Raw genomic sequence first — 16123 nt, forward strand, 5'->3', positions numbered from 1 at the left:
TGGATTCTCTTTCTCATAGCACCAGTAAGAATCTCTTAGTCAAGCTCTTATTGTCATTTACACAGAACACTTACTCGAGTAAGAATGAGACTTTTAGAAACCTTGGAAGAATGAAGTAATCCCAATGTGATCTTTAATTTCTCAAAGAGATCTCTCATTTCACCACGCCGCCGCCGCTCATTGGCAGTGTGTGTCCGGCGATAATAAGCAAACGCTTCTGCTTCTTTCTGTAGTTTGTCACTCCAGTAATCAGGCTTCAGTTTTAGAGGAATTGGTGGAGCCTGTTCAAACAAGATTGCCTCCTAAACATCTTGAACGTGTAATTGGCCCTCTTATTCTATTCCAAATGACACTGCCCTATTTCAGGCACCCATTACCTTTTGTCTGGACTGTTGTAACAGCCTCTCAATTGGTCATCTTACTACCAGTCTATCTTTCCTTCAAATCTAACTCTTACAATGCCAATAGTATAATTTCTAATGCATGCTGAAGTGATCTTACCAGCTCTTAGTTCAAATTTCAGTGATTTTCAAACAAGGAAGAAATTGTGTATGTTACAGGCGTAGAAGATCTGAAAGAGCTTACTTATGTAATTTATTATATTACTAAAACTTGTTTTCATGATATAAATTACATTAACTGTTTTTCAAAAAATACTGTAAGATCCTCCTCAATCTGGTAAAGAATCAACTGCCACTCTTCTAAATCCCCTTTCTCTCCAACCATTCCTATCTGCTAGAAATTCCCAAGACATGCTACACAATCCCACACCTCCCTGCCATTACACAGGCTTTTTACCTGTACCTAGATTACTTATCCCACCTCTTACCTAAACCTCCATAACATTTAAAACTTAACACTTCAAACTCAAACTTTTTCAGGAAAGTCCTTCTTGATCCTCAGAAAGGCTTAAGGCCTCCTTTCTCTATCTTATTTATTCCATTACAATCTTTGTTTATAGGACTTAAAATATATGAAGAGGCTGGCCAGGCACAGTGGCTGAAATCTGTAATTTCCAGCACTTTGGCCGAGGTAGGGGATCACTTAAGGCCAAGAGTTTGAGACTAACACAGGCAACACAGTAAGACTTCATCTACACACACACACACACACACGCTTATAATGAAAAGCAACTATGCCCTGAACTTGTACACACACACACACACACACACACACACACACACACACACGCTGATAATGAAAAGCAACTATGCCCTGAACTTGTACACACACACACACACACACACACACACACACACGCACGCTGATAATGAAAAGCAACTATGCCCTGAACTTGTACACACACACACACACACACACGCACACACACACGCTGATAATGAAAAGCAACTATGCCCTGAACTTGTACCTGGATCCTCAGAAATAATCACTTTTTAATTCTTTCAGCAGCTTCTTCTAGTTCTTAAATCTATTATCCTAAACCAAAAATAGTAACATAAGCTTATTTTTTTTCTATTTTCAATGCTATCTACTGCCTTCTTGCTATGCAGAAGAGGATTGAGCTCATATCACTCTCATGTCTTATACCACCTTATCATTCCAATATAGTTACATCACTACTTTTAGTTGTTCTACTGATCCCTTAGCAACTTGAATTCTACCTTAATTTCTTATTTCGTCAAGAATAAACAATCTATCTTGCCTTTCTACTTTGTAAAATGAGGGTATCAGCACCTGTATTCTTCCCTTTATTTCTTCTTCCCTCTCTCACCTCCCAATTTGTCATATGTATTCTCACATTTTTCAAGACTGAAATTAAGTCTTCTATATTTTAATTATAGGTTATAAACATTTTTGAAAAACATCAACATTAACTATTATGACATTATAAACACTACTCATACAAAGTGAATAATATTTCCTGTCCTGTGCAGTTTCTTGGTTTTGTGTTTTTTCCCTCTGACGTTTCTAATTGTCTCTTTTTCTGACACTGTTTGCTTAATCATAACTCTGACAGTACCCAAAAACTCTCATGGAAAAGCCACTGCCTTTCTAAAGTTAAACCTATTATGCATTAAGATAGAATGGGAGAATAAAAGAGCCAACAAGACAGAAAGAAAGGCAATATAAACATTAAATATAGCAAAGTGAAGCAAGAATTTGCATATAATTATTTGGGTACAAAAACAATGGATTACGTAAATAAGCTGTTATGAAAATTCCTGTTATATCTGAAAAATGCTTCAGAATAAATTTTTAAAAGCCAAATATAATGATACATGCAAATAATTACAACCATGCAAATACGTTGTATCGTGAGTCCCCAAATCAGATCAAAACCAAACTGTACTAAGATTTTTTAAAGGAACCAAATGCCACCCTCTACTTCAACCCAAGCCATCATTGACATTTTTTAATCTTTTAAATTAAGATAAAAAAACAAGTGGAAAACAATTTAAACAAACCAAACTCTCCTCCATGCCTACTGTTGGTTAGGAAAAACAGAAAACCCTGCTTAATTATGTTACTATGATATATACCAAAAAGATTAAGAAAATTAAAGGTTTATTGTTTCATGGATCCCTGAACTGCTAGCCATTTTGCAGAGGAGAGTTTTTTAAATCACTGAAAATCATGAGCCCAGGCAAGAAAGAATGGCAGCTTGTTTTACATCAAACCATTACAAGAACAGTTTTCAAATAAGCACATATATTCTCATAAATTTCATATCCATTTTTAACTCCTCTAAATTAGTCTATCCTCTGAGGAGAAGAATTAAAAGGGGGAAAAAAAGGACCTTAGTAGTATAATTTCATTAAGGAGAAAAAACTGATTATATTAACTCACTGGCAAAAATAGCCCTGAGAAAAAATCGTGGCTAATATAGCTAATGTTGTTTCAACCCTAAAATAAATGTTAACAATTTTATTCAATGAGTAATTATCACTAAATATATCCTAAATACCTTTCGACTCCTTTCAGCTGCTTTTTCATCTGCAGAGATGTGAGTACGCGACCTGGATAAAGACAGGATTTTTCAGTGTCTTACTGAAATTTAATAATCTTAAGACATATTTCACAGCTACAACCAAACCATTCCAAATTACAAACAGTTTCTTTTTCCCAAGGTGTGATATACAGCCACATTATTTACTTGACATTACATATTTTCTCTAAAAGTGTACAGATAGTCACTAAAACTTCAAATTACTTTGTACAATCATGAAATATTTAATACACAAAACCATATAAACAAATTTAAAGTCATCCTCCAGTATCCATGGAAGACTCGTTCCAAAACTTCCAGCAGTATCCTTGAATACTCAAGTCCCTGATATAAAATGGTATAGTATTTGCATATAACATAGGTACCTCCTCCCATATACTTTAAATCACCCCTACATTACTTATAACACCTAGTACAATGTAAAAACTAAGTAAATAGTTGTTATACTGTATTGTTTAGGGAATAATGACATGACAATAAAGTCTATACATGTTCAATACAGATGCAATTTTTCTTCTTCCAGATATTTCCAATCCACAGTTGGGTGAATCCACAAATACATGCTTTCTATATTTGTGGATACATGCTTTTCCATTATACACTTGGTCCCTCCCAACTGTGAAGGAGGACCAAGTGTATAATGAACACCCACATATGAACCATCTAGCTTGAGAAATAATACATCTCAAAAATACAGGTTTTATGTGCAGTCCACTCAATCACATTCCCTTCCCTCCTTCTCAAAGGTAAACATTCTAAGACAGAGTTTTACCATGCACATCTTTGTAAGTTTTACTAGAAATATATATATATCTTAACAAAAAAAAAAGTACTACTTTAAATATTATATACTATACTGTATCTTTCTGCAACTCATTGGTTTCATTCAATATTCGACCTGAAGGCCAGGCACAGTAGCTCATGCCTGTAATCCCAGAACTTTAGGAGGCCAAGGCAGGAGGACTGCTTGAGGCCAGGAGTTCAAAACTAGCCTGGGCAACATAGCAAGACTCCGTCTCTACAAAAAAAAAAATTGAAAATAAAAGTACAAATAAATTACACCTGATATACGCTGATACACAGAGTTCTAATTCCAATTGTTTTAACTGTTACATAGTATTCCACAATGTGAATTTTCCCGAATTTTTTTTTTCCAGAATGTTTGTAGTTATTTAGGTTGTTTCTAAATCTTCATAATAGCAAACAATGCTGCAATGGACAGTCCCATACACGACCCCTTGTGTGAATTTTTCTAGGGCATAGGAGCAGAATTGCCAGGCAAAAGAAAGATATGCACACCTTCAAGTTCAGGAACTGTTAAACTGGTAATACAATGTACACTCCCACTTGCTGTATGAGAGTTCCCATTGCTCCAAACCTAGATAACTGTACTATCAGAAATCTCCATTTTTGCAGTCTCATGAGTGTGAATTGGTAAAGTCACTGTGGTTTTATCTGCATTTCCCTAATTACTCGTGAAGTTGAACAAATGTACATGTGTTTACTGGGCTTTTAGGTTTCTTCTTCTGTCAACTGTCTCTAATATCCATTATTTACTTTTTTGCTGGGTCATCTTTTTGTGACTTGTAACAATTTTTTTATACCCTCGACATTAATCCTTTGTTAGTTAATATGTATGGCAAACACTTTCTTCATAGTCTGAGTTTGCCTTTTCACTGTTTTCACGGTGTTCTGACAGAATTTTTAAATTCTTTTAACCTTTATTTTTAATTAAATTTAAACAATTTAAACAAATCTAATTAAATCTTTAATTTTTTTTTTTTTTTTTTTTTGAGATGTAGTCTCACTGTCTCTCAGGCTGGAGTACAGTGGCACAGTCTCAGTTCACTGCAACCTCCACCTCCCAGGTTCAAGCGATCCTCCTGCCTTAGCCTCCCAAGTAGCTGGGACTACAGGGGTGTGCCAACAAGTCCGGCTAATTTGTGTATTTTTAGTAGAGACAGGATTTCATCATGTTGGCCAGCCTGGTCTTGAACTCCTGAATTCAGGTGATCTGCCCACCTCGGCCTCCCAAAGTGCTGGGATTACAGGCGTGAGCCACCACGCCCAGCCTAAATCTTTAGTTTTTTACTTTAATCTGTTCCCTTACGGTTTTTGTGCTGTGTGTTGGTTATTCTTGGCCCTTTACTATTCCAATCCATTAACATGTTATCTCTCCCCATTTGTTGAATTCCTCTTCGTCTTTCAATACAATTTTCTAAGAAAACTCTTACACAGCTTGTCAGAGAACATTCTCACACAGCAGTTTTCCTGTTACTATTGCAAATATTTTTTAGAGGTTTTGTTTGTTGCCATTGTTTACAAATTCAGTTTTAGTATACAGAACTCATTATCCCAGCAATACTGCTAAACTCATTAAGTCTAATTAAGTTTTTAAGGGCTTTAAATTCTTTCAAGTTTAGCCAGTAGGTAACTGAAGTAGCCTGCAAACAGCTCCGGAGTGAAGAGAACTATCAGTCCTACTTTCTATTCCTTCAACTTTCTCAGTATCAGTAGGAACGAAGAATTATTCTTTCTCAGCTCATAGCTACTTTCGTATCATTGTAGTTAATGAGACGACAGGAAAAGTACAATGTCTGGCACAAAATATCTTCCTTCCCTACTCTTTCTCACACCCCAATCCATAATCAATATAAGGCTTACTAAAACAGAAAATGAAATAAATTTTCCTGAGCAAGTCATCATTCCTTCCACATTTTCATCTCACCAGTGAAATACGAAGAAAAATTTTCCTACCTGTATCTCATCTGTTCAACTAGTAAAGTAACCAAATTTAGAATGTAATGCCTATTCTTAAATGATACAAGAAACTAACTTTTGTTGAGTAGTCCATTTATATCAGTTATTATGCTAGTTGTATATACTACCTCATTTAACACTTCAAATGGGGGCATTTTCCTCATTTCATAGGTAAAGAATCTGAGGTTCAGAGAGATTAAAGATTTGCCCAAGGTTAAATACCTGCAAACTAGCAAAACTAGTATTTTATAACACCAGTCTATCGGGCTCCACAAGCATGTTATTCACATTTACACACTGCCTCCTACCAATGACCAAAGAAAATTATCCAAATTCTAGTTCCTCTCCTCATCTATACTAATCAGAAAAAAAGCTAGAGGAAGAAGGAACCAGATCAGTTACCCAGAGCTCCTAAACAGAACATTTCATTTTATTTCTGGTTACAACGCTACAAAAACAACAATCCAAAGAGCAATAAGACTTACGGCTGTTTGAATGACTGTGTGTGGGCCACTGTGGTCTTCAGGTGAGCAACATTAATTTCCTCTGAGAGCTCTTCTACAGTCTCAATGTCCACGTGCTCCTCGTCATCCTCAATATATTCTACACAGTTAGTCTGAAATACATCATTACAAAAGTAAATAATGTATTGATTAGCAAGAACGCCTAAACTTTTCAACTCACACCTATAATTCAGCACTTTGGGAGGCCCAGGCAGGTGGATCGTTTTGAGCTCAGGAGTGCAAGACCAGCCTGGGCAACATGGCAAAACTCTGTCTCTACAAAAAATACAAAAATCAGCCAGACATGGTGGCGCTCGCCTATAATTACAGCTACTTGGGAGAGTGAGGTGGGAGGACTGCTTGAGGCCAGGAGTTCGAGGCTGCAGTGAGCCAAGACTGCACCACTGCACACCAGCCTAGGAGACAAGAGTGAGACTGTCTCAAAAAAATAAAATAAAAAATAAATAGACAGACATCATTAAACTTAACAGCGTCCTCAAAGGACTGCATTGATGCTTCAGTGTTATTTCCAGTGGACAAAATTCAGGTACAGATATATTAAGGTTTCATAAATCTCAAGATTAAATAACAGTAAAATAAAATTTGGTGAGATAAACATAGAAAGGAGAAAAATTCAAGTGTCACTTTAAGGGGGCTTCATGACCAACATCCTATCAGATGCCCACAAATCAACACACATTAGCATACACAGGCAGGTATGGAAATAGGATACAGCCCAGTCCTGCAACTCTCTAAATCCCACAAATTCAGAGCCTGTAAGGAATTTCAGGTTTCAAAAAAGCCCAGGATTGCTGGATTTCCTTATTATACCAAAAAAGGAGTCAATCAAAGTGTTTACTGGGCACCTGTCACAGAAACTTGCTAAATATTTTATGTAACACTAGAGTTATATGGATATATGGGATAAGCAGATCTTTTTAAGGCCACCTTTAAAAATAGTGTTTACTTGCAACATTTCTGTGCCCCCCTCAAAAAAAAAAAAAAAAAAAACTGTTTACTATGCCAGAAACATAGTAAACGAGCCCGCCTCCCGGGCTCAAATGATTCTCCTGCTTCAGCCTCCCCAGCAGCTGGGACTCTAGGACTGTGCCACCACACCTAGCTAATTTTTGTATTGTTTACTAACAGGGTTTCACCATGTTGGTCAGGCTGGTCTCAAACTCCTGACCTCAGGTGATCTGCCTGTCTCAGCCTCCCAAAGTGCTGGGATTACAGGAGAGAGCTACAGCACCTGGTGTAACTGCAGGATCTCTAAATAACATCCACAAGGAAGATTTGTGGATTAACTTCCACAAGGAAGATTTAAATTAAAGAAGCTATTCACCACTTCCCTCACGGTATTCCAATGCTAATCATAAAGGTAACATAGGTGTGAGATGTGTAAATAAAAACAATGTTTAGATTTTAGAGATCACTTAATATGACCTTTAAAAAAAAAAAGTGTAACTCGTTTGCTTGTCAAATTCCCTATTAGTACATTCAGGCAATGCCTCCTTGTATAATTAAGATACTTCAGGCTGGGCACAGTGGCTCACGCCTGTAATCCCAGCACTTTGGGAGGCCAACGTGGGTGGATCACCTGAGGTCAGGAGTTCGAGACCAGCCTGGCCAATATGGTGAAACCCTGTCCTTACTAAAAAAACACGAAACTTATCTGGGCATGCTGGTGCCCGCCTGTAATCCTAAGCTACTCAGGGGGCTGAGGCAGAAGAACCGTTTGAACCTGGGAGGCAGACGATGCAGTGAGCCGAGATGGCACCACTGCATTCCAGCCTGGGCGACACAGCAAGACTCAGTCAAAAAAAGAAATAAGGAAAAAACCTACTTTAGAAGATCTATTATATCAGTTCCCCTAACAGTAATAACAGTTTTCACTGGTTTTAAAGTTGAACTGTTTTTTGGTCTCACGTTTACTTCGGCTGTAAAAAAAACACAAAAAAATCTGCAATATAACTGCTAAAGTCAATGAATTTACATCCATTCTTGAAAAAGATTAGCCTAAAGAGAAAGTATAACTCAAATGAATATAGAATCATCCAATTTCAGAGCAAGATCCTCCTTTATAAATGAGACAATGGAGGTACTGAAATAACCAACATAACAACATTAAGACCAGCCTGGCCAAGATGGTGAAACCCCATCTCTACTTAAAAGACAAAAATTAGCAGAGTGCAGTGGTGGGCTCCTGTAATCTCAGCTACTCGGGAGGCTGAGGCAGGAGAACTGCTTGAGCCCTGGAGGCGGAGGTTGCAGTGAGTCGAGTTCGCGCCACTGCACTCAAGCCTGAGCGACAGAGCAAGACTCCGTCTCTAAAATAAAATATTTCAACATTTTAATTTTTAAAACAGTAATCTTTTTTGTTTTATTTTATTTACATAAAGCAATTAAGCATTAACAGAAAAGCACCAGATAACAGAGGCAGAATGAATCTCAAGGAAGTGCGATTCTAAAACAAGCAGTTGTATGACAATCAGTGCAGATGGCTTTCATCTGCTCCTGAAGAGAAGGCTACAGTTCAGATTTTAGGGCACTCCACAGGCAGCTGGTTATGATCTCCCCATGTTTTAAAATCAGACCTTACGTCAGGCGTCAGCAACCCACAGCCCACTAACTTTTTTTTTTTTTTTTTTTTAAGTTGTGGTTTTTTTCCCCGAGACGGAGTTTTGTTCTTGTCACCCAGGCTGGAGTGCAATGTCGTGATCTGGACTCACTGCAACATCCGCCTCCTGGGTTCAAGCAATTCCCCTGCCTCAGCCTCCCGAGTATTGGGATTACAGGCACCTGCTACCACACCCAGCTAATTTTTTGTATTTTTAGTAGAGATGGGGTTTTGTCATGTTGGCCAGACTAGTCTCAAACTCCTGATGTCAGGTGATCCACCCACCTCGGTCTCCCAAAGTGCTGGGATTACAGGTGTGAGCCACTGCACCTGGCCTTTTTTACTAACGTTTTAATGGAATACAGCTGCTTTTATACTACAACAGTAGTCAAGTAGTTGGAACAGAGAGCCCTCTAGCTCTCTGCAAAGTCTAAAACTATTTACTATCTGGCCTTTTACAGAAAACATTTGTACAACTCCTGCGCTGTATCAATACCTGACAGTTACTTATTTCAGTAAATACGACAACCCTAAAAAGGAATCCTATAAAAAACACTTCGGGAAAATAATAAAACTAGGCCATAAAGGTCATATTACAAAGGACGATGACCAAAGTCTAGAATATAAATTCCAGAGACTACAAATAAAAGCAACTCAAGGCAAAATGGTATTAGAATATCAAAAGATGGTATTTTCCAGTTTTTCTCCAAAAACAAAAACATCTCTCTATATGCAAGGAAGTTCTCTTCCAGTTGTAAGGTCACCCATTCCCAGTTTCTGATTAACATCTACCAGAGAAGCTACAACCATCTCACATAGAAAACGTCACAGAAATTGACTGGGATCAAATAGGAGTAGTGGTTTCGGGATTTTAAAAATCTAACTTAAAAAGAGTAGGAACTCTCAAGCACCTATCCCTCAAATGCTTAAACCAGCCTTCCCATAAAACCAGGCAAGTCTCAAAGAATAAAAGCTCAATAAGTGATGCTTGATTGACACAGCCTAAAAAACTACTAAGCCATTTAAGTCATAATCTAAACCTAGGCATCCAATTAAATGTATTATGTCTTAGTGATCTTCTGAAAAAGCTTCTGTCTCTAATAAATCATTTAAATCCTTTAGGTTTCAGTCACAACAAAAATGGGCTCACCACTTTTTCTACATCATCAACCTCTTCACTCTGGTAGTCAGAAACAACATCCACAATTTCATCAATGGAATCATCGGTTTTCTCATTCTCATCGTCGTCATCTTCTTCCAAATCCAAAACAGTGAAGTCAGCGCTGCTTCTCCCACCCTTCTTCTCTTGCTTTGGTTGTATCTGTTCTCCAGGTAGCAGTAAGTGACCCTGAAAATGTCCATTCCCTCTGCTGCTTTTTGCAGCTCTCCTAGGAACAATGGAGAAGGCTGAAGGATTAGAAATCCTACTCCAAGAATCACATTCAGTTTTCAGAACTCTGGCATCTTCAGTAATTCCACTTTTTCCAAGTAAGTCAGAGATGCCTTGTTCTTGCTGAAACACATCTGAATTTTCCTGACATGTCTTTGTTTCTTTAATTAACTGCTCGTCTACCTCTTTCTTACATTCCTGTGAAGCTCCAACACATTTCCTGGTTAAGGGGCCCTTCAGATGTTTTCTCCATCTTTCTCTAATACTGTCTTTCTCCAGAGAGTCTCCACATTCCTTCTCTTTGGCCTCTGGCTGTGGATTAGACTGCTGCTCCATAACTTTGCTTCCTGACAATTCAAATTTACTTTCTTCCTTAAAGGTGACTGGAAATTCACTTGAGTTTTCTTCTGGATTGTCTAATACTTTCTGCTGTTCCACCTTCACATCACCAAGTTTTTGATGCTGTACTTTACTTAAATTTTGGACGGTCTTATTACCGGCTTTTTCAGAAATGGTCCTAACTTCTAGAACAGCCACTTTTTCTTTGGAACTGTTACGATTCCTAGCCCCATATTCTTCATTAACATCTTTATAGTCTTGATCTGTATGTGACCCAGTGATACAGGAATGCTCAGATGGTTTGACAGTTGCAGAACCTTCTTCTGGAAGGGATTCTTCATCCAAATGATCACCCCTATCTTCCAAGGAATCATTCAGAGTTTCTTCTGAGGTAGCAGCTCCTGAGTTTTGTTTTATTATGTTAGCCTCAGAGTCTACAGCCTCTCCTTCTGACTGTAGAACCTTCTTGGTTTCTTGCTCTCTTTTTATTGAGTTTGTTTCATCTTTCTGGTCTGGATTCTGAGATTCCCTCTTCATCTGAAGGGAAGCAACATGTTGAAGAATGGAGCTAGGAACAGGCTTTTGTCCTGGGAGCTGTAACAAGGCAAAACTACCAGACTGGAGAGGAATAAGACTGGCTGTACCAACAGGCTGTCCTCCTGAGCTATAGGTTATTTTGGTTTCAGAGCCTGTTTTACTTGCAAAGCTTTGTGGTTCAGGAGGAGAAATCCTCAGGGTCAATGTACCAGCCTGAGACACAAAACTAGCTCCAGAGGAAAGCAATGACGGTGCCTGAGTGATAACATTCACTGCTGAAGAAGACCCAACAGCTTGGATTACAGGATTCATGACAGAGAAAGCAGAAGACGAAGTGGAAGATGGCGGAGTCTCAGAGGGTTTGGAAGGAGCAGGTAACCGGATTCCCATCACAGACCCTGGTTTAAAAAATAAGAGAGAAATTTTTAAATCATGACTGCCCATATCAAGACTTCCGATGTCCTGGTGTATTAACATACCATATGGCCAAGTGATTTAACAAAAGAAAAGTTCATGAAAAATAACTTTATACCTGGGTTCCGAAACATGACAGGCTGTAAATTGGGCTGGGTATTAGAGCCTCGAAGCTGATGCAAAGGTAGAAGCTGGACAATCTGCCCATTAGGGTGCCTGAATAGGTTCATTCCACTTGGACTCCTAACAGGCTGCAAGACCATTCGATGTCCCTGAAGTTGTGTGTTTGAGACAGGTCTAAGAGTAGGAGAACCCTGCTGCACTGGAATCAACAACAGTCGAGGTCCAGCACGTTTTACTGTGTTAGGAGAGACCTGTGGAGTAGCCACTGGAATTTGAGCAGCATTTTCTGAAAAACAGGAAATGGAAACATAGTACCAAAATTCCCCTTTAACACATGCAGGAAAAAAAGTATTCATACTTTTTTTTAAGACACAGTCTTGCTTTGTTGCTCATGCTGGAGTGCAATGACACAATCTCAACTGACTACAACCTCCGCGCCTCCCTAGTTCAAGCAATTCTCCCACCTCAGCATCCTGAGTAGCTGCGACTACAGGTGTGCACCAGCAGAGTTGGCCTATTTCCGTATTTTTGGGTAGAGACAGGGTTCCACTATGTTTCCCAGGCTGGTCTCAAACCCCTGACCTCAAGCGATCTGCCCTCCTCAGCCTCCCAAAGTGCTGAGATTATAGACATAAGCCACCGCACCCAGCCTAATTTTTTTTTTAAGAGAGACAGGGTTGCACTTGTTACCTTCAGTCCTTCAGTGCAGTGGCTCAATGATAGCTCACTGCACTCTCAAACTCCTGGGCTCAAGAGATCCTCCTGCCTCAGCCTTTCAAGTAGCTGGGACTACGGGGATGTGTCACTACGCCTAGCTAATTATGTTATTCTTTGCAGAGACAGGGTCTTGCTTTGTTGCTCAAGCTAGTCTCAAACTCCTGGCCTCAAGCGATCCTGCCATCTCGGCCTTCCAAAGTGTTGGGATTGCAGCCATGAGCCACCATGCCCAGTCATTAAGACACAGAATCTGACCTTGCTGCAAATAACTTCTAATTCGGATTATAAAGTTGCTAAAATTCTGTAGTTTCATAATACATTATTTATGGCTGAGAACAGCCAGACATTATGGAGCTTTACATTTAGAATGGTAAAAAAAATAGAGTACCAATTGTCAAGAGGCACATTTAAAGAGATAATACTTTTGCCTAAAGAAAAACGTGGGTATCTCTCTAAATCTGGATTCCTTTGTTAAAGAGATCATTTATGATAAAATTATGCTTCAACTTTATTCTTTTGAGACAGGATCACACTCTGTCGCCCAGCCTAGAGTGCAGTGGTGCAATCACAGCTCATTGCCACCTTGAACTCCCAGGCTCAGCCTCCCAAGTAGCTGGGACCACAGGTGCACACTTTTTTTTTTTTTCCTAGAGATGGGGTTTGCTATGTTGCCCAGGCTGGTCTCGAACTCCTGGGGCTCAAGCAATCCTCCTGCCTTGGCCTCTTAAAGAGTTGGGATTACAGGTATGAGTCAATGTGCCTGGCCTCTTCTTTATTTTTTTAAATAAAATCCAGATCCTGCACAATTTAACTTTAAAATTAAAGCTCATAACACTTACTAGAGAGTTATGACTGAATTTCTAAGCTTATACCACCTGAGGAAGATAAAGAACTAAAAATCCTTGGTTTATAAAGGGCTTTTTGGTTTTTAAAATTCACCAACAAATAAGCAAAGCTTAAAGGTTTGTGGGAATTATTTTTCAGAAGGAAAAAATTGCATAAAACCCCCAAAATGAAATGAAATTAAGAGACATCAAAGAAGCAGGGAAATAAACCTGGCTTAGAAGAGGCAAAAGATGCTTTTAAAACAAAAAGAAAAAGCAGAAATTTAATGCAGAAGATATGAATTAATAGAGATTTCAAACCATTAATAGTACTTAAAGATACCCTTTACTGATTGGAAGAGATATTTCGAAATACTAAAGACACAGGAAAAAACAGTATGAGTAATCTAGATTTTTTTTTAGATCAGAGAGATAAAGAGGTAGGAATCATGGTAATAGTAAGCATAAATGAAACTGGTCTAACATTACTATTCAAATTGGTGAGCTTATTTAACATTAACAAATAAAAATTGGTGGGTTTATTTAACAATAAATAAAACTTAAAAAGTTTGCTACTAAAGAGAAAAAAAAAACAAACAAATGAAACAAAAGACTTTAGCTTAACATGTGATTTTCTATCAAACAGGCACTCTGCCCACACAAAAAAATATCATATTTCTAACAGAAAGTCATGCTCGTAACATTTAGATGAAAAAATTATATAGAAAATCCAGGACTACTCTTAAATATTAAATAAAACACAAAGACCAAACTTCATGAAAATAATCATGTGCAATTTAAACAAAAAATACTCATCTATCTTTTTTTTTTTTTTTTTTGAGATGGAGTCTCACTCTTGTTGCCCAGGCTGGAGTGCAATGGCAAGATCTCGGCTCACTTGAAACCTCTGCCTCCTGGGTTCAAGCGATTCTTCTGCCTCAGCCTCCAGGGTACCTGGGATTACAGGCATGCAACCATCATGTCCGGCTAATATGTTTTTGTATTTTTAGTAGAGACTGGGTTTCGCCATGTTGGCCAGGCTGGTCTTAAACTCCTGACCTCAGGTGATCCACCCACCTTGGCCTCCCAAAGTGCTGGGATTACAGGCATCAGCAACCGCACCCGGCCATATTAATCTATCATACATGAATTAAGAAACAAATATGTTAATGCATTCTTAATTTTCAACTTTTTTCTTCAAATTAACTTTTAGAGAGTGATTCAAAAACTAATTCAGACAATGAAAACAATCTTTAATATATGCACTAAATATGTGATGGTTTACTTAAATGTGTGCAAGGGAAAGGAAGGTAAAGAGAAAAAGGAGAAAAATCAAAATTTAAAAGTGCCAACATGGGATCTTCTTTATAAATAGAGAAAAAAACTACACACACTTCCTTAAGTAGCAGTTACCTGAGTCAGGTCCATTTATTTTAAAAGATTAGAAAATTTGTTATATGTCAGTATTTCCTGGCAGGATGCAGCGGCTCAAGCCTTTGCAGCGGCTCAGCACTTTGTGGGGCCAAGATGCAAGGACTGCTTGAGCCCAGGAGTTCAAGACTAGCCTGGACAACATAGCCAGACCTCGCCTCTACTGAAAATAAAAAAAAAATTAACCAGGTGTGGTGACACACGCCTATGATTCCAGCTATGAGAGACTGACATGGGAGGATCACTTGAGCCTGAGATGTCGAGGCTGCAGGGAGCCATGATCATGCCACTACACTCCAACCTGGATGACAGGGCAAGACCCCCATCTGTGTGTCTGTTTGTCTGTCTCTCTCTATATATAATTTTTTTAAAATAAAAATACATTTTTATTAAAAATATATCTACTTTTTTTCCCTCAAATGGTATTATAGAAGATACTTTTAGGTACAGTCTTTGATGATATGTCTTTAATGTTACTCTAGTATTTTCTAGCTTTCTTCTTTAAAAGAAAGACAGCAAAGCCATGTGCTCAGAATATATAGTAGGTAACAAGAATTTAATGATTTTTTTATTATTATAGTTTCCAGTATATTTCTTTATAGGGTTAACCTCTATTATGCCAAGTAATGCTGGTTTCCAATTAATGCTATCTCTTTTAAAAACACATTTACAGCCAGGCGCTGTGACTCACGCCTGTAATAATCCTGGCACTTTGGGAGGGCAAGGCAGGCAGATCACAAGATCAAGAGTTCAAGACAAGCCTGGTCAACATGGTGAAACCCTGTCTCTATTAAAAATACAATATACCCCGGGCACGGTAGCAGGTACCTGTAATCCCAGCTACTCAGAAGGCTGAGGCAGGAGAACCACTTGAATCTGGGAGGTGGAGGTTGCAGTGAGCTGAGATGGCGCCACTGCACTCCAGCCTGGGCAACAGAGCAAGGCTCCTTCTCAATAAATAAATAAATAAATAAACAAACAAACATACACACATTTACATATAAAAAAGCAGTTGATTTAAATAAAAATATTAGGCAGGTGACAGTACAGATGGGACTCAGCAAAATATGTGAATGCATATCCTAAATAACTAAAGTCTGAGAAACAACAAAACTATAGAAGAATAAACTACTTTACTGTTTCATGAAACAATTAAGAGTACTGAAAAAGGCTGGAATCTATATGGTTTAGAAGACATGATCTGTTAAAATATAACAGATATGCACCTTGAGATTCAATAGGAAATCAAAGTAGTTTCACTAACGACTTCACTCCCAAAACTATGTATTAGACTAATCATGTTTTATGGGCTTATTTATGGGACGAAGCAGAAGACAGACACATTTAATATTGTGATTCGCAAGCTGAATGCGGTGGCTCACACCTGTAATCCCAGCACTTTGGGAGGCCAAGGTGGGCAGATCACGGAGACCCAGACCAGTCTGACCAAAATGGAGAAACCCTGTCTCTACTGAAAATACAAAAAATTAGCCAGGC

General features: G+C 38.4%; 1 protein-coding gene across 1 annotated transcript in view; it reads right to left on the reverse strand.

Moving 5' to 3' along the window:
- Positions 1–16123, reverse strand: part of MGA (MGA, MAX dimerization protein) — a 104950-nt gene that overhangs the window by 8749 nt on the left and 80078 nt on the right. Inside the window, exons 16-20 of the mRNA XM_011989336.1 lie at positions 11650–11940; positions 10005–11515; positions 6214–6344; positions 2927–2978; positions 75–281 (exon numbers count right to left, since the gene is read on the reverse strand). Of these exons, the coding sequence (XP_011844726.1) occupies positions 75–281; positions 2927–2978; positions 6214–6344; positions 10005–11515; positions 11650–11940 (2192 nt within the window). The remainder of the gene's footprint in view (positions 1–74; positions 282–2926; positions 2979–6213; positions 6345–10004; positions 11516–11649; positions 11941–16123) is intronic.

The sequence above is a fragment of the Mandrillus leucophaeus genome, unplaced genomic scaffold (genome assembly GCF_000951045.1).
Source record: "Mandrillus leucophaeus isolate KB7577 unplaced genomic scaffold, Mleu.le_1.0 Scaffold35, whole genome shotgun sequence".
In the NCBI taxonomy this organism is placed as follows: domain Eukaryota; kingdom Metazoa; phylum Chordata; class Mammalia; order Primates; family Cercopithecidae; genus Mandrillus; species Mandrillus leucophaeus.